This window comes from Solea solea, chromosome 1 (genome assembly GCF_958295425.1).
Source record: "Solea solea chromosome 1, fSolSol10.1, whole genome shotgun sequence".
Taxonomy (NCBI): Eukaryota; Metazoa; Chordata; class Actinopteri; order Pleuronectiformes; family Soleidae; genus Solea; species Solea solea.
In genome coordinates, this window is record NC_081134.1 from 14872626 (window position 1) to 14899314 (window position 26689).

The 26689-nt window shown below is 38.1% G+C and overlaps 1 protein-coding gene across 5 annotated transcripts in view; it reads right to left on the minus strand.

The window, feature by feature from the left end:
- Positions 1-3272: 3272 nt before the first annotated feature.
- Positions 3273-26689, minus strand: part of st18 (ST18 C2H2C-type zinc finger transcription factor) — a 39933-nt gene continuing 16516 nt past the window's right edge. The window contains exons 3-23 of one of the 5 annotated variants that reach the window (XM_058644768.1): positions 24040-24152; positions 21692-21737; positions 20835-20865; positions 20500-20687; positions 16515-17234; positions 15794-15928; positions 14843-14933; positions 14654-14746; positions 13878-14086; positions 13403-13602; positions 11315-11560; positions 10292-10401; positions 9649-9711; positions 9285-9353; positions 8661-8771; positions 8264-8344; positions 6713-6934; positions 6464-6552; positions 5942-6045; positions 5633-5776; positions 3273-5526 (exon numbers count right to left, since the gene is read on the minus strand). In XM_058644768.1, coding sequence (XP_058500751.1) covers positions 5386-5526; positions 5633-5776; positions 5942-6045; positions 6464-6552; positions 6713-6934; positions 8264-8344; positions 8661-8771; positions 9285-9353; positions 9649-9711; positions 10292-10401; positions 11315-11560; positions 13403-13602; positions 13878-14086; positions 14654-14746; positions 14843-14933; positions 15794-15928; positions 16515-17234; positions 20500-20687; positions 20835-20865; positions 21692-21737; positions 24040-24152 — 3206 coding nt within the window. In that variant the 3' untranslated portion in view covers positions 3273-5385. Of the gene's footprint in view, positions 5527-5632; positions 5780-5941; positions 6046-6463; positions 6553-6712; positions 6935-8263; positions 8345-8660; positions 8772-9284; positions 9354-9648; positions 9712-10291; positions 10402-11314; positions 11561-13402; positions 13603-13877; positions 14087-14653; positions 14747-14842; positions 14934-15793; positions 15929-16514; positions 17235-20499; positions 20688-20834; positions 20866-21691; positions 21738-24039; positions 24153-26689 lie in introns of all 5 variants that reach the window. The other 4 variants (XM_058644758.1, XM_058644784.1, XM_058644777.1 and 1 more) reach the window with 4 other exon arrangements.

Here is a 26689-nt window from a genome sequence, read left to right on the forward strand (position 1 = left end):
ATGAAATCAAAATATGTCAAAGACCTCTATTCTTTACTGATGGATGAGGATTGAAACTGAGCACTTTCAATGTTTAATTTATGTTGTACGCGTTTCCATACTTTTGTACATAATTGTCTGTTGTAGTGTTGTTTATATTCTTTGTTTATCTTTCTATCATATTATTAAGTTGGAAGATCTATACATAGTAAAACAATGTACTATAAATTATATAAAGTGCATATTGTATGTACTTTTAGCTTATTTCATTTTGAGTCAGGGATGGGGTTTTGAAAAGCTGTTTCCAGCCACCACACAAAATGATTCGCTCAGGATAACTAATAATACAGATATATAATGTGTTCACTGATAAAAAAAAAAAGAGTTTAGTTTGAGACTTTTTCATTTTAGCTTTTTGAGGTATAGAAGAATCATATTTAACAACGGCCTCTAATCTCTTATTTAACTATTCTCTGACACGTTTTAAATACTGGATCATCAAGAACAACCTATGGAAAACGAAATACTTCAGGGCTGTTGTGGCTCTGATCATAGTGTAGTTCTCAAACTTTTTGTATACCAAATATTGAGCTCTCGAAGTAACACCGTAATCACCAATCATCAACGTTAAAATACAGTGGTGCAAATAGACCGAGCAAAGACTTTTCAAAGGAGGCAGATTTATTCCCAATAAAATAATCTGCTCTCTCATCATCCTCCTCTCTTGTTGTCATTTGTGTTATTTTCTACACATTCTGGTCAAAATTGCTCCGCTCCACTCTGATCACGTACCCAACAGTATTCCTGGTGGTACACGTACCACAGTTTGAGAACCATGGGTGTAGTTCATCACCAGTGACTGTGACAAACTGGTGGTGGTGATGATCTCTTTGCTTTTAATCTCTTTGTCCTTGTAACCTTGCACAGTTCCCTTAAGGAAAGGCCTAAATTTAGCCCGCAGTTGGTTTCTGTGTGGGAAGAGATGACGACCGGGTTTAGTCAGGCAGCATTTGTGTTTGGCAGATGAACACTGGTTTGGACAGGTGGGCTCTCTCTAAACAAGCTTATCCTTGAGCTGCTGTGCTGTGTTTGTTTTAGACCAAATTATTGCCTTAACTGATTGTACTTTTCTTCATTTCTAGAAAACAGAAGTTCACTTTTTCCTCCATGTCATTCGTTAGTGTGACACTGGTTATTGGACTTCAGCTACATACCAATACATTTTAGACATAAGGACAAAATAGTCAAGGATGAAGTTTTCAATTGAGGTTCATTAAAGCTCCTCTTGTAATTGACTACCTGCTCATCCATGATCATTAGATATGAGCATCTCCTCTCCAAATCTGACCAGATTTGACCATCATAGCGACACAGTCGCAGTCAATTTTTGATTTCACATAGTTGTAGAGTTATTTATCTCCATCCTGACGCAATAAGTTGCCTTTTAAGTTCACTTATTAAGCAGAAACGTATGAGTTGTATTGTGTTGTACAGGTTCAGACCTGTCTAAAAAGCTTTGAGACTTTTGGACATGACACACTACGAATGCAATAAAACATTTATCTTCTGCGGAGTGAGCATGAGGACACATCACCGCAATGTCTGTTTAACTTAAGATATCTGTACACCGCTTATATTTCACACACACAACATGTATACAGTACAAGATGATAGATAGATAGATAGATAGATAGATAGATAGATAGATCCTTTATTCATCTCACAGAGAAATTCACAGTTCAGCAGCTCCAGAATATGTTACAAGATAGAAACATAAGCGGCATGCAAGTCTATGTACAGTCTAAATATAAACTGAATAATAATAATGTATAAAAAGGAAAAAAGAAAAAATATATAAAAAAATATAAAGGCGTTAAAAAGACTAAAATAAGACAAACAAGATAGAGTTTCATGCGACGATGGGGGAAAATGTTTGTTGTGGTGATGATGTGGTGTCAAATAACAGACTCATATTCTGAATCATGTGCTCGTACCACAAATCCACAAATCTAACTGTGGTTTCATTTTATCTTGAAAGTGGCCCTTGAAAATGTTTTGTTGTCTGTAAATAAATGCGCCAAGGACAGAGATTTGATGATGTGGTCAAGGATGTCTTTGAGCAACACTAGTATTTCTTTGTATCATTGTTAAAGGTCTTACCTCACATTATCGTTTTGATCTGTTTTAGCCAATAATCAAAAACGCAAAAATATTATTTAAAAGAAATAATCAGTTATATACGACTGTAAATCATTGCATGTGAATGTAACAGCAAATGCCAAGCAGGAACAGAATATTTCATATTTATGAGAAATACAAGATTATTATTTCATTCACTTCTGACTGGTAAGAGAACGTGTTTGAATCTAACTTTAGTTTGGTTTACTTCATTTAATTACATGTTTCCCTTGAATATCTAAAGAAAAAAAGTTTGTTTGTTTTAGTTGTTATGGCAGAATATTCACTAATTTGACCTGTTTTCTTATTCAGTGATTCCCACACTTTGTATTGGTGACCCAAGTTTTATAGATGACAACACTATTGTGACCCAACTTCAACCATGACATTCATAAAATAATACACAATATAATGTTTCCGTTCCATTCTACAACATCTGATATTATTTTGAATAAAGATATGTGTTTATGCAGTTATTCAAAAACATATATAAGTCATAAGTGAACAAAATTATCTGAGTATAAGTGATCGCACTTGTCAAAAATGGATTCATTCATTAGCTGATTTAATAGTGTTGGTTTTAGCTCCTGAAAATGTGATGATGTTCTAGTTTTTTTAATCTTATGTAAACATGAACTAAATAATAGAAATAGGAAATCTATTCTGACATTTTGGAAACCAAATGTTATTACTAAACGTCATTGACCATATCAGATTGTTATTTTCAGTCCTAAAACAAATTGTGGTGTTCAATATATTTATAATTGATTTAGGGACACTTTTGCATTATAACTTGCACCACAGCTACTATGACACTGTGGAAATTTCAGTTTGTGACAGTTCTTAGTGTCAGCAAAATGTTTTGCCTGTGCTCAGTGAACAAACACTACTGCCACCACTCTGTTGTTTTACGTGTAATACCCAAGTTTCACCACGAGGTGATGCCGATGCCTAAGGAAAGTTGACACCTTTGGCTGGTGAGGAAACCTGTGTTTTGGTTTGAACGTCGCTCACAGAGACCACAACAAGCATTTGAAAAGTTTATTTCTACCATACACAAACTGTACAACACAGCGCATATCTGTTTATTATGAAATAGTAAAAGTAAAAGGAAGTTTCAATTTACAATCTACGTCAACTGAGAAAAAAAAGAGAGAGAGAGAGCATTACATTTTAATGTAAAAGAAAGGAAATACAATACAATTTCATATCATACTAATATCGTTCCACAAAAAAGCATTTCACATTACAAAACATCAAATACTAACAGGGAAAAAATAAATATTATTCACAAAACTTCCTGAGCAAACAATGTATGGTAGAGGAATTAACTTTTAGAAATTATATATAAAGGATTGTTAGGGGTTTTTTTTTATTAAAAGATTGAAATTCTTTAAAACATATCGAGTATTTGGATCAAATAGGGCTTTACTTCTTTTTTTTCCTCAGATTTGGCTCTTTTGCTGTTACATTTTTTCTCTTTCCAAATGTCACAGGCTACATGTCTCTGACTTCCCTTTGCAGAAATGGAAAAATGTATTGCTCCAATGCCTTACTTGAATTTTTCCTTGTGTAAAATTAAGACACGTCAACGATACAGTGTCCAGTTTGTCGAAAGTCAAAGTCAGTGTGGCGAACACAAAGGTATGAAATAATCGAAATACAAAAGTGCAATTAATGCAAAACACACAACTGATTAGCTAAGGAATATCATTTGTCTCGGTTTTCATTTCTTTCCCTTCCCTCCCCCCCTTTTTTTTTGCATTTAATGGTTGGAGTTGAAAATGCAAGTTGTGGTTGGTTTTTAAAACTGCTACGATTCAAATCTGTCCCCAAAGCGTTACAAGAATAGTCAAACTGTCAAGAAAAGACTGGCTTGAAATGTTAAGGCTTGTAAGCAGTTTCAGATAAAACAGGAGCAGATGATTTGTTTTGTTTTCTTTTGGAAAAGTCACTCTTTCATATCCCCCTCCCTCCCTCTCTCTGTGCTAGCAAAAGTGAAAACAAAACACCAGACTTTTCAGTCCCAGTCATGACGACATGATTCTGAGATTACAGCTACTGAGACAACAGTGTTTAAACAGTCATCAGGAACGTTTCCTTCTATGAAAATAAGTGTACTGTAGAATAAAGTAGACACCATCCACATAATACTGTCCTACCACAAAACATAGTACTCGTATATTTTTATGGATTCATATACATTTAGGCACATACTATATGCACACTCCAGAGTGTGTGCACAGAAGGCAGTTAAATATTTATATTTTCATAAAAGAAAGACATCTTGACAAAGTGGATTTTTGATTCTTCTTTTTTTTTCTTTTTTGATTCACTCTTCTTGTGGTGCACACAATGCAAAGCATAATTTTGACATTCAGGTCACTGAGTGTTGTTGCATGTTTTGCTCAGTGTCACCTCCGAGTTTGCATTCAACTGTTGTTGGTCGAGAAGAAAAAAAAGGGTACAGTACAGTTGCATTGCATTTTCTTTTTAAGTTTTTATCGTAGCGTTCGCTATGTCTCACCATACATTCAGTTTCCAATAAAGAAAGCAAAAACAATGCTTAAAAATACTGATGCTTCATAATTTTGGTAGGCTTTTTTTGTTTTTACTTTGAAGGGAGATCCAACTCATGGTCTAATAATAATAATAATAATAATAATGATAATAATAATAAATAATAATATACTTTTTTTCAACACTAGATGGCGAAAGTATGCCATAAAATCGGAATGTGCTTCCATGTAATTTACAATGTGCAGAAAGTCAAACAGATATTAAGCAATTTACAATATCCAGAAAATAAATAAAAAACAAACAAAAAAAAACAGATGAAATAAATACACTGATGAACAGATACCATAATAATAATTACAACAATAATAATAATAATAATAATAATAATAATAATAATAAATAGTGATAAATATAAGAATGACATGAACACGTACGGATTAAAACCAAGTAAACCATACAAAATAATTAAGTGCCATAGGGGGTAAAAATCTCACCGGGATAAACATATCAAGTGAATGCAGAAACAGTAAAAGCGTTACAAATCCAGCTGGTCATTTTCTCAGTGCAGTGTATCATTTACCAGGAAACAGTGAAAACATTTCCAAAAGCCTTGTCTTATACATGCAGCCAAGCCAGCACTCGTCTGTAAAATAGAGCTATCTAGTGCCATTATTCCAAGTCAAAGAAACCTCTTGGTAGCTCTACAGCTTAAACATGGATGCCCTTAATAGCCTGTTTGATATTATCCAAGAGGGCCTTGCACTCTGGGGAGTATTCATGCTCCGAGTTGTTGTACATATCAGTTAATGTGTTCACATAGGCTTCAAAATTATGCTCACTGATGGGTCCCTGCAACAAAAACATGTTTAACTATTAGTGACAACAGCACAACAGAAAGGGAAAAACAGAAATGACTAAGGTTTCTTCTTTGGTCTGTGGTTGAGGCTTACTGTACCATTTGAGGCAGCTGAATGTCTGTTAGACTGTTAATGAGAGCTTGGCTAAGGCGAGCGAGCTCCTTCAGAAGGCTGTCATTGTGCTGTTCGATCATCTTGTTCTCCTCCTCAATTGTCTTCAGGTTACATTCCATAGACGAGATCTGCTTTCGGGGACAAAAAAACACACATATACACACACACACACACACACACACACAAAAACGCACACGTGGAAAAAAAAAAAAAGAAACTCGTCAAATTGAGCAAGTGGGGAAAGATGCTTGAGCTGCTGTCCCTGAAATGAACTTGTGAGAGTAAAAACTTACCTGGGTTTGGAGTTGCATCATGTCTGCCTCTATCTTCATGTTGGAATCATTCAGTTCTTTTATTTCATGGTCCAAATGTTGAATGTCTTCTTTGTTTTCAACACCTGAATTAAAACAGAGAAGCAACTCCATTATTAACTCCTATACAGAGTAAGGGAAATATCAAATAATAAGACTTTGCATGCACTATTTTTGCTCGCTGATCAACAGCTTTCATCAACAGAAAAGAGTCATAGGCATCATAAATGCACTGCTAAATGATGTGTAAAGCCAAGAAGAAGTCACTTCCACACATTTTACAAAGAGAGAAGAGATATAAGTTAATGTTTCCTATATGTACACCAGTTTTTTTCATTTCTTTAATATAAGACAAGCATGTTAAAGCGCTTAGCTTCTGTCTGTGTGTTCACTGTTTTGTCTATTCAGCGCTAATACTACTACAAAATAAACGATTGATTTTTTTTTTCAGTGCCAATGCTCGTGTAGATGCCGCTCAAGTATTTTCATGTGTGAGTGTCTTACCACTGCTGGCTTTCAGTTTGATAGTCATCATTTCTTCTTCCAAGTGTTTTTTCTTGATGTTCTGTGCGTTCAGTGGGCAACCTGACAGGCTATTGCAGCAGGACATAAATTAAAAGAAATTGAGGTGCAAAAAAAAAAAAAAATTCACCAAAAACTTCATTATCAGTAGGAAATGGGAGTAAAAAAGGCGCCACATGCAGTGACCACCGGTATTATTTACAGATAAAATGGAGGACAAGGCCACCTCACCTTCTGTGAGTGGCAAACACATTATTGGCATGTCCAAGGCCATTACAGCCAGGCAAGGGACAATGGGGCAGTTCCTGTTTATTGGCCTTCCAGGCAAAGGGCAGCCCGTTGATGGACGACTCCTTCTGTCTTTTGGCAGCAAGTGGACAACTGCCTGCACTGCGGTGGGATGTGTATTTTCCCGATATATGGCCCTGTCCGTCACATCCAATCACTGGACACCTACCAAAGAAATCAACAGTTGTATGTCATGTAGAAAGAAAGAAAGAAAGAAAGAAAGAAAGAAAGAAAGGAGAAGAAAGAAAGAAAGAAAGAAAGAAAGAAAGAAAGAAAGAAAGAAAGAAAGCCAGCAAAACCAGAGATTATTAAAAATCTCTCTTTCAATAACTAGACCGGAAGATTTGTTCCCCATTACGCTGATTAATCCAGCCAAATGCTGATTAAAAATGAAGTCGCCAAAACTAGACATGGACTCAAATAATCGCATTAGCCGCAAGTTACTAATCCACTACAACTTGAGGTAGCGCGAACAGCGCTGACTGATGTTGTCTGTGCGTTCAAAACAAAACAAAACGGCGCATAAGCAAAAAAACTAACGCTGAATATCATTGAGTTTGTCAGTTGTGTTTTCACGCCTGTTTTGTGCAGGTCAGTAATGGAGTGACATGAATTACAGATAATTGTCATGTATCCCCTCATGCGAAAGAATGTAATTTGGAGGTGGCTAACCCTTTCCCTTATTGATAAAAGTGAAAGGTCACCTGAGATGATACAAATGGTACACATGCTGTAGAGTGCTGCCGGGAAAAAAAAAAGAGAGCCTGTTTCAGCATTTTGTTACTCGACAGCACAGCAGCACTTAGAGGACAAAACAACACCAGTCCCATTACTTACATCTACCACAGGTAGGTAGCTTGATGCATGGCACCAGGACAATAGAGGCATGCCATATGGCCCACTATTTACAATAATCTAGGGTCTACCCTCCCCCTGTCTCTCCCTTTCACTCTTAATGTGTATGAGATCTGTTCTAGTCTAATTCCTAAGCTCATGCCCTTTGCATTAGTAATTAAAAAGAAAAAAAAATCAGTGTCCAGATGTATAAGTACACAAGGGCTCATATATCTGACTTTGGATTTAAACTGCAAATCAATTACATTATATTTTTTCCAATCACACTTTCACAGGGAACAATGATTAAGCATGAAAAGAGTGCAATGCCACGGGAGCAGGCAATTCAACATTTTCTTCATCAGCTATAATTATAAAGAAAGCACTCAGTGAGGAGTGAAAAGCCAGATATTCCATTCAGAAAATAGGGGGGGGGGGGGAATAATACAACATCCTGAAAAAAAAACACTGCTAATCCTTAGAAAATAATTCACTAATGTTATGACAGGAGAAGTATTATTTTCTTTGTTTAACGCGATGGCCTCCAGGTAAAATGCCCCAGGCACAAAAGCATGACACATGTTCACAGTGTTTTCATGTGTTTTTAATTTTGAAACAAAAACATGACAGCGTTGGATGAGGGCATAAAAAATCTCTTACTTAAGCTCTGGCTCATCTTTGTCATCCTTGTTTGGTGTGAGCTTCAAACCTCCCTTTCTGGCACGTGGACATCCTGACAAGCTAGAAATGGTTGGAAAAAAAAAATTTGGGGTTAACATCAAGGAAATCAAAGACAAAAGCTATCAATAATACAGGCAGCTACGAGGATTATAGGGGTTTTAATTGCACACGTTTAAGCAAATCTATATGCGCTGTACGAATCTAAGTTGAGATACATAAATGCATGAACTGGCAGCCGACTGAATCTGTAAGAACAAGAGCTCAAAAAGTGCAGCATGTTTGCGGCATAAAGTGAGAATTTCACCATCTGTTTGGATGTCATACATCTGACAAATTTTATTTCATGCTCAGTTGCATTGGGGTTTTTCTCCGCTACCTTCTGTGTGAAGCATAGTTGCCAGTCACATGTCCAGATCCATCACAACCAGGTGTTGGGCACCTGCAGGTTGAGAGACACAGAGACCAGGTGCTTTTTACAGCAAAAAGACTGTGAGCAGAGCAAAGGAGTCAGGTTAATGTGCTGGGAGGGGAAAATAGTAAACAACTTGATGTGGAGAGGAGAGGAGAGCAGAGGAGAGGAGAGGAGAGGAGAGGAGAGGAGAGGAGAGGAGAGGAGAGGAGAGGAGAGGAGAGGAGAGGAGAGGAGAGGAGAGGAGAGGGAAGGAAAGGAAAGGAAAGGAAAGTCGTTACATTTGTATAACACATTTATATGTAGTGGGGCAATTCAAAGTGCTTGACAGTAAACAAGGAAAACCGTTTTAAAAACTGATTAAATTGGAATTAAATCTATTTTAAGTCTCTCAGTTTGAAAGAAAAAAGATAAAACCATGAAAGACATAGCAGGATAAACATTAAAATCACAAATACGGAAACAAATGGAATTCATTGGTAAGGAAAGGAAAGGAAAAGAAAGGAAAGGAAAGGAAAGAAAAAGGTAAACAAGCTGCCTACTTAATGGTGAAAAATCCTTAAGCAACAAAGCAATTTTCAAAACACATACTTAAGTTCCTGAGAGTTGGCTGCCATCAGTGATTTGAGTGTTTTGTCAGCCAAGGGACATCCAGACACACTAGAGAGGATAAAGAGCTAACAGTCATTTTAATGCACTCTTTGATCACTGCAGGTTTATATAATCTTAATACAATGTCTCAATGCATATTTATAACACAATTATTTGAAAACACAATTCCACTTTTTTTTCCCTGTTCCTGTCACCAGTGTGTGAGAAAAAAAAAAAAGAAAGAAATCTACAGGCTGCGTGACAAAATTTCAACTGTATTTGTCTTCAACTAATTAAGCACTGTTTTCCTTATCTGCTACATCTGTTAGCTGGTGCTAACGAAGAGTGTAATTAATTTCAGTACCTCCGATGTGATGCATAATTCCCCGTCACATGACCGCTGCCGTCACAGCCTGGGGTTGGACAGCTGCACAAGAGCACAAAGCATTTAATACACAGATTACTCCATTTCCCACAGACGTCTGCAAAGCTTGCACTGAATCTTTTGCACTGAGAACCTTTTCATGGTCATTAAAGGGGGGGAAAAATGAGTTAGTACAGCGGGAAGTTTAGTAGAAAATTATTATTTTATGTGGCAGGGTGTGCTGTGCTGTGGAAACTATAGAGCAGCCTACTTTTCCTGTGGTGTGATTCTCAAAAAGAGACCCAGCAGAGCATGCACTCTAACTACAAGAGTCAAGAGTTGTAAGCTTGTACAGGACGTGTACAGGGTAGAAAACTCACTTTTCTTTTTTAATTAGATACATTTCTTCTCCACATGAACCTGTAGACATACCAGTTACAGTCATATGTAACACGGAGGGTTTCATTTGTGTGCTTTGACTCACTCATAACAAACTGCACTAGTCAAACAAAAGCTACGGTTTGGAGTTACACATGTTTAATCTTTGATTCCGACCATCTGTCAACTACATGGGAAGCTCACATTACGCACAGCTGACTGAATAAATGTGTCTGGAGAAGTTTCAGCCGTTCACACGCCATACCTCAGAAGCTCTTTCTTTGAATCCCGTAATAGCAGCTTCGTTTTGGGGCTCATCATGCCGCCGTCGCCGTGATAGTGCTGGTCTTCCAAGGAAACTTGGTCATAATCCTCCTGCAGAAGAGAATGACATGAAAACACAATGTAGGCTGTCCAAAATATCAAACCTGAAAACAATCTGCAATGACCTAAAAGTGAATAATTAATGAAAAGCCCTGTGTAATGCTCTTAAAACACAAGCCGCGAGGGTTAGGGAGCAAGGCAAAGAGATTATGCTTAAGGATACTAGTAGTAAATCATACATCCATTTAAAGTCACACTTAATCCACATAATATTTATGATGCATGGCATGACGTATGGATTTCCTCTTCTTTTTTCTCTCCCACAAACGAGACAGTGTGCAGTCACCAGATGTTGTGTATGATTTAAAAGCAGGTCAAAATGTGCTAACTCCTTATGACAACTTCAAACGAATAGCACTTGTGATGTAAAGAAAAGAAAAAACCTTTGCAGCACAGATTAAGCCTCACTCAGGCCTCGGGGCAAAAGTGTTACATGGAGACTGAAATAGCGCTGTATAGACCTCACTGTTGATGTTTGTATTATATATGTGTTGTATGCATTCACTGATCTGACTGGAGCTTAGAAAATGTCACGATGAATGTTCTTAGCAAACAAATGACAAAACCTTTGGTATTTAGATACAATACAACAGTTAAACTATGTGCACACAAAGTTTGATTGTAATTTATGTTTTAAAGTAAATAAATAAAATAGCAAAAGACTGTTTTGGTCATATTTTATTACATAAGTTCTCCAACACACTTGGAAGGGAAGGCTGAGGTGAGAGATATTGAGCTCCAACAGTACATTTTACAAATTAATGTTGATACATTTTACACGCTGTACTCTCCATTTTAAACCTAAGCATTTCTAAACTTCTGAAGCAGGGAACCTATGAAGTCTTTGAGACTCTATTGCGCTCAATTCAAATATTATGGTGTTATTTTCCCTCTTTTTTTTTACCTCGTTCTCCTGTAAAATGTGCACTTTGCTGAAGTTGACAGGAATGGCGCTCTCCCAGCTGTCTCTCTCGCACAGTGGCTGGTAGAAGGCGGGGCTAATGAGCATGCTCCCGCCTTTGGCCACGGTGGACTCAGGAGGACACAGCAGTTCGTCCGAGGGTGCTTTCACCTGGGCTGTCACGTTTTCCTTACATTTCTTCATGCTCAAGTCCAAGGTGCCGTTTTCATCCACTTCTATTAACATGTCCTGAAGACAAAAAAAAAAAAGAAAATCAAAGTTTACTCGTTTACACAATTACCACATGTCACAACATGATTCAGGAGAAAACAATAAATTAAAATAGGCCTTTGATAGCATTAGACTGAGCACTGGAGAATTACCTTTCATTAATATGATGGTAGTAATGAATTTGAACCCAGCAACGTTGTCTTTTCATTTTCCTAACAATGCATTTAAATAATACATACAGTGGTTATCTCACACTAGACAAAGTACCACACTGAGCCAGTGTTAATTCTTCTGAAAACACACAAACCTACACATACACACACACACACACACAAAATAATAATAATGACTGGTGTGTAGTTTTTCAGTGACAGCTGTGTCATCTGTTTTCTAGGACACACAACCAAGATGGCAGCTGGGAGGAGGAGGGGGGAGGCTGAGGTGGGGCTGCTGGTTTTAGGTCATCATTATTAAAGCAAAAATTAAAAAAGGCTTAATGTGGCGTAAGTTTCCCCCGCTGACAGATGTATTTGTCGTTTTTTTGTGCTGAAACGGAATAGTATAATGACTTATGGCTGCTTTATGATATTAAAAGTTTACCTCGTTAAATTGAGAAATCCTTTTCTCCAATTATTAAATGCATATGTTTAATTAAACCTGATATAATGTATTTTTTCCTTTTCCTTTTTTCCCTTGGAACAAAGGGGAACCTTTCAGATGAATTGAATGAAGGGATAATTTACACGGACACTGGATGTGGCTGTTTCACTTTAATTATCCAGCCATTGTGTGTACATAATAATAAAAAATAAGCAGTGTAATATAATAGGATGGTTTGGTGCTTTATTTTGACTTCAATCTTGTTTTTAGCCCCAACATAGATTTTTTTTTTCTTCACTAAATTCTAAAACTAGATTTCTTTTGATTTGTTTAATTCAATAAATTCTATAATTTTAAAACCACCTTAATTTCCATAATATACATAATTATGCCGATAAGTTAAAGCATGCAATGCCATATAACACTCTAAATATGGACCCCTTTTTCAGACTCGAAAGCTGTTCTTTAAACGTCTCTCCAAGACAACTAAGCTGTAAATGAGAACAGATGATTAACTTGCTAACACTGTTTTATTCATTCAGTGGGCTGGTACCTGGTACAGGGCCACATTCTCAGCTCAACAAGCTGGGAGACAGGGATCTGTGCTGTGTAGGTGTGGAAACCTTGAATCATCTACAGTACAGTGTGCACGTATGTAACCCACAGAATGCGATCAATATTAATCATGAAGTGAGTTTGAACACAATGCCGGCTCAGAGATAAAGGCAGCTGAGGAGATTTTGGATTGGAATTCATTTCCAAGATGAGTTTGGATTCTGTGCGAATTAAACTTTTCAGATGTTAACTCCTTTTGCTGATTGGCTTAATCCCATAAATGCTTTTAAAGACTCTCTGGTGTAGTCACACAGCCTATTCTGGATCATATAACTAAGCAAAATATCCTCTGCCATCTGCAGTGGGCAAGATGCATATCCAGACAACAGTTCAGGGTTTTACATGCCAGCTGATGTCAAAACTTAATACAATACCACATGTTGTATATAAAAAAGGAGAAAAAAAACAAGTATTTGTAATTAGGAAGGAAGGCTGATTGTATTTCTTCTTTTGATGTGATTACACAAATGTTCACTTGTGTACATTAATGCTGCATAGAGAGAAACCCTCCTTGTTTTGCTGCCACCAGAACACCAAGCTTCTCGCCAAATGCCGTCTTTTGATGTCTTCCCTTTTTATACACAAATCAGAGTTCCTTTAAAATGACCACATTAAATACCTTTCCAAGTGGTCTAATTTGATTACCTTTGTGGAGGTTGCCAAGGGCCGGCCAGCGACAGCCTCCATGTCCTTCCTGTAGCGAGTGGAGAGGTTAAGGATGGCAGCAGTCGCTGCTTCGGCTTGGAGACTGTCTTCTTTTTTGAATTGACTCGGCGGGCTGTGCTGACCAGAGGTGGTCAGGCGGCCACCTGGAGCCCCGAGGAAGCCAGGATACTGCTGAGGTGCTAAACAACAAATAATTAGCGAATAATTTAGTTGCTGAGACCCAGGTGTTTTAGGCAAACTTAATAATAAAGTTGTAAGCTGATATTTGATGGTTTTGGCAGCGAAACACTGAGGGAAAAAAAAAAATGAAGGCAACCCTGGAACAAAAACAAACTGACAAGCGTGATACACGGAAACAGATTATTGTTATTTTGGCAGCTGAAAACACAACACTGTCTTTATGATACATACATAGACACATAAAAACACATACATAAAAAAATATAGTGCTTACAATCAGGGAAGTGTGACATTTCCTGGTCCTGGCTGGTCCCCATCAGAGGCTGTTTGCCGAAGACCTGTGCATCAAAGCTGGCGTAATCAAAGCGGATTCTGCTGTACTTGTCCATGTCCTTTGTGAGGCTAGTTTGCAAGGCTGCTACTGGATGAGAGAGCCTGTAGTTCAAATGGTTCATCTCAAACTTTTTAATCAGGCCGATGGCTCTACAAAAACAAAGACAATGACACACACACAAAAAAAAAAGATTTGATTTTATTGAGGGGAATTTGTAGGATATGATGCCTCATATTAGGCAGTTAAGTACAGACATGGTTTGAAAGCATTGAGGCATGCCAGTACTTTTTTACACATAGAGTCTGGGATCTGATGTGTGTTGTAGATCCAAAGCCAGGTTGCCAGACTAATTAATATAGTAGGAGTGGGCATCCTGCCCATGATATATCCACAGGGAACAAAGAGTTCTGCTCTTTTATCATCTCTAATAGAGAGGAACTCACAGGACCAGCAACCATTGCTTATGTCTGCTTGGAAAGATTAAAATAGACTGTGTGTTCTGCAGGGATCAGTAAAATAAAAATATCCCACACTCTCCACAACAATAATGGTTTTTATCACTTTTCTGCATTGCCTCATTTAGGGCTTTTACAACTTCTCTCCATCTACAGAATTGAATACAATTTGTGGATGCATGCTGTCATTGTTTTTCTGCACACACACGACCACAGTGAGAGCAAGCGGCGAACATCCCCGGCGTTATCGGGGCATTATACCTCGGTGAGCGGTCAGGTGTTTGTCTGCATTTCAGGCTGTCATCCTGAGGTTTGGAAACTTTCACTGCAGCAGCGATGGGGCAGCCTGAGAGACTGGACAGGGGAGGAAATCAAACACATTAGCCTCGCAGTGTAACTCATCTATGAACAGGGTACAGAATTTCTAATGGCTCTCTCCTGTCGATGTACCTCCGGTGGGTGCTACGGTTGCTGTTGACATGGCCTCTTCCTGTGCACCCGGGTGTGGGGCACTTGAGGACGTTCTCATGCATGGCCAGGACTGAAAGTGAGAGAGAAGAGATGGACAATGGTTAAACAATATTCAACATGTGAGACATGATGAAGCTGGAAAAGTGTAATAAGGTAAAGGCAAAAAAATATAGATCTACGTATATTTGTTGCGCATTTTGGATATAAAAAAATGTACATGTATTAAAGGATGATTTATGTAATTGGCTGGTACATTAGAGCCTATAGAGCAAAAGATCCCACAGAGACAGAAAGAGAAAAAAGCAAAAGGCTTTCTCACTATGAGGAATGCTGTAATGTGGCTGAAATGTAAATAGCTTAGTGCAAAGAGGAGCGTAACAAGACTGCTGATTATATTCTTCAAAACAAACGCGTCGTTAAAGGTCCGCTCTGTATCCTTAGAAACTTCTTTTCTGTACATATTCTCCAATTAGTTTGTTGGAGTTGTCTATTTATTTTTGAATACTGCGTTAGCTAGCCCTTTGATTTGCAAATACTGCCTCCAGACTAAGAGCATGCGCTTTTTTGAAAAAGTTAATTACTTTTTCTGTTCCTTTTGTAACATTACTGTTTAATGTTGGATGTTTGTTGAGTTATATTGAAATGACTTAACAATCGCCAATGTGGGAGAAAAAAAAAAAGAATTCAATATTCACACATTACAACACATTACGAGAAAGAGGAGAGAAAGAGAGAGAGGGGGAGAGAAAGCCTTTACGTTTGTTTAAAAAGTTACATGCACATCTTTGAATTGAACTAAGCAGGTTCTTCTTGTCTTTCGGCTTGTGCTAAGAGGATTTTCAGTAATGTGTGGCTGATTGTAAATCCTAAAACAGGCTTTTTAGTCATCAGCATTAATCAGTCACTGTACTGTGTGTGCACAGAACTTACTTTCAGGCGGAACTCGGACTTTATGAGGACACCCAGACAAACTCCTGTGATGTGGGTAAAGGCCAGTCACATGACCGGTGCCATCGCAGCCAGGAGTTGGACACTTAATGTCCTTTTTATCTGTCCGTGGAGAATCTGTAGACACATTAAAACAAGATTTCATAATAAACCAACATATACAATCCATGTACAGATTTGTTTTAAATATGTAATCTATCTAATAAGGAAAAAAAATGAAATATTTAGTGCATATAATTGTGTCAATATTGTACATAGATAAGGAGATTGAAATATCATGCAAAGCCAGACTTTTTTCCCCACAAAATGCATCTATTAATCTGTCATTTTAGTTAAGGCTCCAGTTCAGCACAGAGCATACATACTTCTTAATTCCCATCCATCGAAAGATTACATCTAGGATTACACATTTAGCTGCAGTCATTTGAAGAATCAGAGGGAAACATGAGAGGTACTTTAGGAGGATTTAAGACTTATGGTCATGGTTAACTATCCGGTCGTCTCCTTTCAAAATCCAATATTCTGAGTCGCAGCAATTCCATCAGAAAATTTTGTTTTTCCCTATTTTAGGGATACATTTTTTTTGTTACTTCTCTCATTTCTTTTATTTTTTCATTGCTCCAATCATCCAAATCACAAGTGGTCGATCTGATGAAATGAAGGTACAGTTGTAAAAAATTACAGATACTGTTTTTTCCATTACCTTTTCCTCCATGGTAGTTGAGTCTGCTCTCCATGTCCATCATCCTGTGGTGCCTCCTCTCATTGGTCATCTGCTCCATGAGGAACCGATCCATTTCCCTGTAGGCATGATGTAAAACCTGTCTTTGCTCAGTCTGCAAAGCTATGGCCTGCTCCAACAGACTGAGGTTCACCCTCCCACTGCCCATTTCAAGGCCTCGCTCATGGAGGCCCAGCACCCAGTTGTCCAGCCGAGGTGGCCTCTCTACCTCTGTCTCCCCTTCGCTGTCCTCCTCTGCAGGGGGCGGTCTGTATCTTAAAGCCTCGGCCTGAAAAATGCTCGCTCTACCCATCAGCCCCCCTAGATTTAAATGAGGCTCTTCTTTAAAATGGCCGTTCCTGCGTGAAAGGTCTTCGGAGGCTCTTGAGGGACTGCAGCCTGAGCCATTCACCTTAGCAGACAGAGACAAAGGCTCCCATTCAGCTTCCCTCATGTCTCCTACTGGACTCTGTGGAGATGATCTATCGCTCCTCCTGTCTTGACTTTGGTCTTCTTCTTCATTATTAAGGAGCTCCTCCTCATCTTCATCCATCATAGGTTCAGCTGTGTCCGGCTCACACTGTGCAGAGCTTTCAGACGTAACTTCTGACCAGCCCAGCGGATCACTGGACTTTGCTGCTGCTACTGCCTCATGGAAGTCATTTCTGTTGGCCATCCCATTGATTGCAATTAGGTTCCCATCTAGAAACAACAAGGGAACAGTTATTACTGTGTGTGTGTGTTTTAAAAACAAATATGTTCTTTTTGACCCCTTCAGCCACACACACAATAAGATGTCAATGTCTTCAGTAATCTTCTTCAAATCCTTTAAGGTTTTAGATTTTATATTACTTTTCAGTGGAAACCATCTTCAGGAAAAACATGATTTGTGAACATGTAGAGGATTTATAAGAACACATGTTGTAATCATAAGGTTGTGAGATTTCCAAGCAAGTCGAGTATTTTAGAAAAAATATGACCCATCTATCTGCTAGTTTTCCTCTTCCTCTGTCTTCAATTGGAGCGACAACGAAGCATAGATTTAGAATAAGATTACGGGAGGGATTTGTGGCGCACTGGACAGTGGACATCGGTATTTAATTAGTAATGTGTATTTTCAAAACAACAACATGTTTATCGTCTGCACCAAAATATTTTAAATACACCAAAATTGTTGTTTCTTGTGATGAGAACTCGGGGAGTGAAGGGGATTCTTAAAAACACAGATGTAGGAAACTGCAAATACTAAGATAAATGAGAGGCATGTCTGTGAGCTGCTGGTGTCTGTGTGGCAGAGAACGGTTTCACAGAAGCCAATAATACACCGGCCGCCTGACGACTAAACTGACAATAAATTTGTTGGATGAAAGTGGCAAAAGCAAATCATCCAGCAATCATGTGAATAATATTATAACACAGAAGAATATCGACAAAAATTAAGTTAAATCTTTCTTGTTAAATAAATATAAAAGGTATTAATTAGTTTGACTGAAATATCAGTGAACTAAACTAATCATTCACATTATTTATGCTTATCTAAAATATTTCCTGAACAGAATATTGTATTAGACCCGACAGTGGAACATTTAAATGTTTTGGAAAATGATAAGAGCTTTTTCTTATAATATATTTTTATTATTTCACATAAATCACAACGGTTTTAGCTTTTAGAGCTTTTAAAAATCCCTGTAGTGTGATAAGATACCATATTATTGCATGTTATTAAAAATATGTTTACTGTACATTTGTTCTTAAATGTTACACTCATTTTGTATAATCTCTTTCCTCCAGCTGCTATTACTGAGTGCTCTCAACAATTTAATTAGCATTGACCTTTGGCCCTCTATCCTCTTTTTTTAAATTCAGAAATCCACGGTCACGTGCGTCGACAGCCAAAAGATTGTGTGAAGCCACATACGTAGTGAAAGTCTGATCAGACGAGCAGACAAAGAGGGTTCCTTTTTTATCCCTTTAAAATGCATCTGAATCAACACTTTAATAAGACAACTGGTGACATTAAGTCGTGGTCAGTGATTAACAATGGAGTGCCATCATCTGGATTGACTCCACAAAATCTCCCTTGATCCTCCAAAACCGGGCAAACTTATGCTCGATTAAGGCTCTTTGGACTGGGAGGGTTTTTACTTTCAGCAGGCTAGACTGAATATCCTCTTAAGTGGCCAGACATTAGAGACCAAAGCAAAAGTAGGATTCGAGAGGTTGAGACGATAGCTAGAGTCGGATTGTGACAATCAGATGAGGACGATATGATCTGACAGCAACTGCAGAAAACAGTTGCTGTCAAACAAAAAAAAAGGTCAAATTTATATTCATTAGTAATTGTTTGCAGTGGATTTTAACATCTTTAGTTTGCCCTATTTGGGAGGGGGGGGGAAAAGTGTTTAAAGACAAACCCTGAAATGAAAACCAGTTACACATATTTACATTCACGAGGAAAGCAACAAGGGTTCTGTATTTTCATCCAGATGGACTCTGCCAGGCCTGACACAGCCCCACACAGTCACAAAAGCGCACACACACACACACACACACGCACACATAAGTGTGTCAGAAAAAAAAAAAGAAGAGAGATTGAGGAAAAAAACTTGGATCCCTCCAGTGGTTTGTGTGTTGGAACAGGTGAACAGTTTGTACTCCAGAATAGCCATTACCAGCACTCTGCAGCAGAGCTGCAGTTGGCTGGAGTTGAACACAGAGTGGCTCGACCAAACGAGAGGCTTATTTTTCTCCCTTTTTTGTTAAAATGCAGATATGACCAGCTTACCACTGCAAAAACATTCTTACTGCCTGCAGCTCAATTTTTTTTTTAATTTTCCCACAGAAAATAGGCCCCAAATCTGATAACAACCAAATATGGTCTTAATATATTTATCAATATCCATGTTTGTTTGACATCCATTAAGTTTTTTCTGGATGTTTTGTTTTAAAGCTCTGTTTTTTACTAAATATCAGAGTCAAAAAAAATAATAAAAGAAAGAATACAGCTGTCAGTCGGTGCACAGTGGTCAAAGGAAAACCTATCTAGAATACATAACAACAAAAGGAAACACTGATAATGCACAGTGTAGTTCTTAGATAATTATATTGTAGCGTGAACTCAGGGAAACAAATAAATTCCATTTCCAATGAATCCACACAATTCAGTGAGCTACTCTCCTGGTCCATTTAACTACACACATGTGTACTATAATGAGCTGTAGACATTATGCCTAATTATGTATTAGACTGTGTTAGAGGGCCTAACAAAAGCTTTTGAAAGGGACAATTATGTTTGTTGCTTAGTTACATCGTTAAAAATATACCAAATCAGTGCAGATTATAGTGGGTGAGAATGCACATGTACACCGCAAGCTTTGTTGCCAAATGCACAAAATTCAATTCATTAGGAGGAAAGAAAAATATTTTTACTCCTGAAAAGGACAGTGGCATAAGTGAAAATAAACAGTTTGAACTGCTGTTGATGAAATTCTGTGGTGGAGTGAAAAAAAAACAAAAAAACAGAGCATCAGCCAAGCAGTGTTTACAACTCATTTGTTTTTCACAATAGGCAACTTCGACAATCATTCTATATAAAGGGATGGAGGAAGTATCATTTAAATCAAAGTGGACTGGTGCACTCCCCTATTCAGTTTTTCATTCTATGGATTCAATGGGATTGGACTGGCTATTGAATAAAGACAAATGAGGGGTCTGAAATCTGGCCTCATCAAAAGAGGGTAAAGCCACGCCAAAAATATCACGGCAGATCAGCTGTCAAAACTTCAATTTGTGGACGTGAGACACAACTAATGTGGACCCAGCAGTGTAGTCTTTCACTTCCACTGCACAATGACTGCGGCTGCTGGCTGATGGCAGAGGGAGGGAAATATGAATGCAACAGATGGGATTTTAAAATTCAGCGTCAATTGTTCATCAAAACAGACAAAACAACAGGACATCTGTTTACCTGCTGGAGTGTCAATGTTCCTCAGCTCTTCTTTGTCCTGTGGCGGTGCCAGGTCCTCGCTCTCCTCTTCACATGCCTCGCTGGGGCTGTAGTGGCGGGGCTTCATCAGCAGGGACTTTCTCTTGTTGACGGGGGCGCCCTGCACCCCTTCCTGAGCACTTCTCTTCCTCGCCATGGACCCATATGGGCTGAAGGAAAGAGGGGAGCAGACAAAAAAAGCACAGCAGGGTCAACGGAGGATTCAGCTGGTTCATTTGTTTTGAATGTGTAACTATTAAAACTTGAGATTTAAAATATGTGAGAAAACCCAATGTGTTAGTGTCATAACATTGTACCTGTTTGTCTCAGTAATGCAGCCAGTCAACCCTGTGGAATAAAGCACAAGAAATAACAGATAAAAAGTCGTGTTTACATTTCCACTGTAATAGCACAGCATCTGTCCATATATTCTTCATCAAAGGTTCAAGGTGACTCACTACTTTTGGGTTATTGCTAATGAAATTTTACAACGCTCTGTAAATATTTGTTCTGCAGATAATGTTTGAGGGGTGATACCAGCAGGTCTAATACTGCTTCATCCAGCCTTTTACCATAGATTTTATTCTCTTTTACAATGCCATCGGGTACAATCAGCATAAGGACAGAGAAGTGGTCTCCTCATTGATCTGAAAAGCTTTTCATTCAGGGCTGCTCATTCTCTGGGAGACTGATGCTAGCTCATCTTTTGACAGCGTTGACAACATGATCTAAAAGGGTAAATCAATTTCCCCAGAGGCTTGCATCAATCTCACTCCGAAGTTGGGCCCATACTCCTATGAAGCACAACCAATAATAACACTTTTCATGAATTTCCCCAAATGTAGTAATAGCTCCAACGTGAGCAGGCAGAGCCTCAGAGAACCTGAACACGTGCATAATGACATATCCAGTCTAGGGTTTTCAATCACACAATATATACACACTCCTTAACTAATTTGAGTCAGTGTTTCAATTTAATGAAGTTATTCCCCTCTGAATAATGAAATGGCAGTGCAGTGCTCTTAACACCAGCAAGATAATACATAAAATTGACAGTTATAAAGTTGAATTGTTGAACTGATACCCCTAACCCATGGTGGTAAGTGGCGTGTGTATATGTGTGTGTGTGTGTGTGTGTGTGTGCGTGTGTGTAAAAACTAAAAGCTGCACTCACCTGTGCTACACGTTTTCAGAGTTTGCTCCTCACCATCAGAATCCATCTGTAAAAATTAAGACAAACGTGATCCATTAATATACAAGATTTTTATCTATACGTGTTTATTTAATTACATTTATTTTACATCAAATGTAAAAAAGAAAAGAAAAAAAGAAAGAAGTTAAACCTTCTAAAGATAATTGTGTATTTTTGTTGGTCACCAAAAGCCAGTAAGCCTTCAAATGTGTGTGTGCACGACAGCGTCACAAAAAGCTCCTAAAACACCAATAATATGCAAACACATAAAGTATAATGTTCGGGGGGAGGAAAGTTTCAGAGGTGAGTAAAAATGTAATGACAGTAAATAATGACATTAAAGCACGGGCTGCAGCTCGCTGTGTGTGTGTTTAGATAAAAATAGTTGCTAAAACCTATCCACTCTCACTGGCTGTTGCTTGTGGGTCCCAAATAAAACCTATTAAACATAATTATTCCAGGCTGATGGTGGCGGATAGTGGTCACAGGCCAGTGAAATCTGTGAGTCATAGGATATGCTGTTACTTTTCCCTGGTAATGGGAAACATGACTCCTCTCTCTCGTTTGCTGTTGTGATTGAAGGCACTGACCTGTCATACATTTATAATAGGGGAGCAGGTGTGGCAGTGATGGACCTTAATTTCCTTTAATAAACCTTTTATGTGCCACACTCTTAATGCCACGCCGGGCCCTCAGAGGTCCTGCTCATAATAGGTTCATTACTTTTGATTACTACAGCCTATTGAGACAAACAACTCCCAAACACTATAGATTACACTCTGTAGAAACGAATGTACCTCATTAGTTCGTAACACTTTTCCACACAGGCATGTTTCAGTGTGCCTTCGTATTAATGTGTGGTTTTCCTGTGCAAAATGTTATATATCTTATACATTTTGATCTGAAACAGCAACGTGGACGCGAATCAAAGTTCAAATCACGTTATCAGTTTAACTAAATATCACCAACACACGTTTATTACCAAGGGGTTTTTTTTTTCCGCTTCCTGACATTTTAGATCTGCTCACATGTAAAATAATTTTAATCATTTAAGCTAATATACTTTTTATTTTATATTATTCAAAGGTTCTCGGGTTAATCTTGAATGCTATTACTGTGATAAAAATAATAGACTGCTAATTTGATTTAAGGTGGGGTGCTACACGAATCAGCTAAAAGTGTGCTGAAGGTCCTTAATTTAAAACATTTAGTACACATTCATTTTAGGCTGTATCATTTCTGTTTCTGACACTATGCCGTGTACAGTATTACGTTTCACACATTGCAAATAACAAACATTAACAGTGATTATAACAATGCTGAGTTTCGTAACTAATTCACATAACAAAGAGTGACACAGGACAGGCCACGCTGTGGTAGAAGCTCTGGTTACTAACGGGTAGTCCAGGCTTGGCAACAGCATGGACACACGTGACACTGAGCACAACAAACACAGAGGGACAAACTGGAGATTTTATTCAATTCACCTTTTCATTGCTATTGTGTAAAATAAAGGTAAGATAGCTTGCATCATATGTCATAGGTGGCAGGAAGTACCAACCCTTACTTAAGCAGCAGTTAATGTAAATATTTAATAAACAGTTTATGACCTAGTAAAACATATTGTTAGGAGTATAATTATCTCTATTAAATATTATAAAAGGCACAGTACACAAGACTTAAATGTTTGTGTGTCCGCTATTACTGCTACAACATGATAGTTTAGAGTTAATAATATGAAGATTATTATAAGGTGTACAGTCATTTTTAAGTAACAATGGCCTAATAGATCATGTTGTTTTTTTAAAACTTGTTTTCCTACAAAGCATATTCACTTTATATTTATATTTTCTGAGCATTTTCTAAATATTTAGTTTTCTTTTTGGTGTGAAATTCAACCAGGAAAGAACCTAATGGTAAGCAAACCATCACAGCTAACAGCAAACTTTCCTAAAAATGACGTATGTACAGCATAAACCTCTCTCCAAACTTTCTGTTAAGGTTTTAAATAAAGTTTTATCAGGAACAAATTCAGCAGAGATGTCCTGACACGTGAGGAAACCTTCACTTGAGAAAAGGCAAACCCAGTGACACTTGTTTTTGAGGATATTGTCTGCGAGCCTTCCACATCTTTCCATGGTGTCCATTTAAATCAAATCTCAGTTTGTGACCACTGTGGTCAAAGTAACAGCGACACTTCACCACTGAGCATGTCATGTATCCTCAGTCAGATTTGTTGCTACCCAACAAAAACTGCACTTTTAGATTGTTTTGAGAATCTGAATCTCTAAATCCTGTGTGTGTGTGTGTGTGTGTGTTTCATTCTTTACCTTTGACTGTTTTCCAAGCGCTTTGAAGGATAAGATGCCAGATCCACACTGTCCACTCTGGTCGATGCTTTCACACTTTTTATCTCTCAGGAGGCGATCGTGTAATTCATTATCTGTAACAGCATATACAGAAAACACAAATAAACTGTAAACTTTAGTTGTTTTTTTTAGTATTATATGTTTCCATTATTGGGACAATATGCTGTGAGGAAAAAGGTGGAAAGATCACATTAATGCTTTGCTTGTAATAAGGGGCACGATGTAAATTGATTGCTCGACAGAGATCAAATTGCTTGCTTCTAATTAATACAAAATATCCAAGAGGGAAAACAAGGATGCAAGACAATGAGTGTGTTAAGCCTCTTCACTTCACAGATCTTATTATGAAATTATTTATTTCTGTTCTCTTTGAAAAAAAAAACAACAACAACATCTTCTTAATTATATCTCACAGAGCATTTTCCCCGGGAAAACAAAAATGGGGAAAGAAGAGAGAGTGAGGGAGGGAGGGAGTCAGGGTTATTCAGTCAGTTACATTAGCATATGAAAAAAAAGAGTCACTATTTGAGCTGGTTCGTCATCTGCTGAATCATATATTTATGCACTCAACCCTCGTCATAAACACACAAATAATGCCTCTCCGAGGGCTGTTTCCCCTTCGTCTGGGGCAGATTTCTCAGGGGGAAAGAAGGCAGCCTGATGCTGAGGGTCTATGAGATTTTCTATGTGTTAATCTGGCTGCTAGGTGTCCTTGAGCCCAGCCCGTTCCCCCCTAACCCCATCTGCTAGCATTCCCACCACAGAGGAGAGAATGGGCTGCAACTGGGAGTAGCAAAAGAGGGAGACCTTCCCAGTCCAGCAATCATGAATAACCATTGCCTCACACCATTATTGGGAAGCCTGCATCCAAGCAGAGTTGGAGGGGAAATATCTGTAAAACACCCCAATGCTCGTATTCTAAACCACACCCTCCCAGTTTGTTGTGGATGATGCTGTTATTATTATTTTCATATAATGCCTTATTAATACAGTGCAGCTGCTGTGGATATTCATCACTGACCTTGAGTCTTTGTGTCCCCTTGTTCCCAGCTTATCCATGCACTTGGGACGCTCTCATGTAATTAACACAGACATTATTGTGATGGAGTAACAAAAAAAAAAAAAAAAACTCTGATACCTCATCTTGAAACCAATAAACTGGACCCGAGTCGCAAAGTAAGATTCTGGAGACCATAAAATTAATTACATTATTTACATTTCCTTTAGATAGAGGGTACAGGCGAGATGATAGAGGCAAATGAGATTACACAAAATAAGATTTCAAAATGTCAGTGCTGCACACTCAACCAACCAACTGTTATGATTAGATTACTCTTTTAATATAATTACTGTCCAAGGCTGTGTGGAAACAATGCATACATAAAATAAAATTTAAAAAAAACTGGAGCTGCATGCGTCTTAACTGATTCCCATCCTTTTCTCTATGAGCTTTTTTCTCTTAACCTTTCTTCAACAGTATCATTTTGAATTATAGGGAACGGATGGGTGCTCTGTGCAAGGTCACTGTCTGGTGTGTAGCCCCCCTCCTCCTCCTTGTTTTTGTTTCCTCTTCCAGAAGCACACTGAGTGAAGGGTTAAAACTGGAATGGATTTAATTATGGAATGAATGGAATTATAATGCGCCTGCAGCAAGTTTTCCTCCTTATTTATTAAAGCAGCTGATGGGCCAGGTTTGATGAGCCACTTCTGGCATAATTGAGTCATCACACAAAGAGGGTTCCTCGCATTCAGAGTGGTTTTATCAGCAGCAAACAGACCTGATTACTGGCAATTACACTCTGATCTAGGGGAAGGAGAGAAAAAAAGGGTAAATGTGCGGGGTAACTTCTGTGTTTATAGTTTACCCCGGGAATAATTTTCACATTAATTTTACATGCTAAGTGTTTTCTGTTTATGTATAATAAAGAGCAAACGGCAGGAGATTGCACCTTTTACTTTCATATTTCCTTGTAATGAATGTGTGAGGATACAGCAAACTGATCACATTTTATACTTTACTCCATAGGAGGAATCAGCCACGTAGGGCCTGGATGTGGAGCTGCAAAGGAAAAGGTGAGCAAGCAGCAAAAATATATACCTGCTTTGAAAGTGATCACACCTGCTCTGTGGCAAGCAGGAGAAATTGTATACAGAGTGCAGGTGATTGATTTAGCAATTTTTCATTGAAATGCAAATGTCTTTGTGGTGAGAACATTAAGCTCTGCTCAGAGATTAGAATCAACTTCTGTAGAGAGATAATTTAGATTAAGAACTTTTCCTTTTTTCTTTTTTTTCTTTTTGACAGGGAGAGGTCAGACGTCCTGTCCCTAAACACCAGCTGGACACCAGAATAATGGCTCAGGCGTATATATGAGCGGGGGAAGGGGACATAAAAAGAGGTCTAGGGTGTTAAATTTATAGAAAAAGCACAGCTTGGCCTAAATTGTCAATTCTTGTTAAATGTGACAGTTAAACAACAGGACTGGATATTTTTGCTGAGTTATGAAAACAAAAAAATAACTGTCTTAATAATAATATCATAAATAATAAATCAACGATATTGTGTTTATTTAGAACTGGGGGAAAACGCGGCCTTTTCAGATTAAAGAAA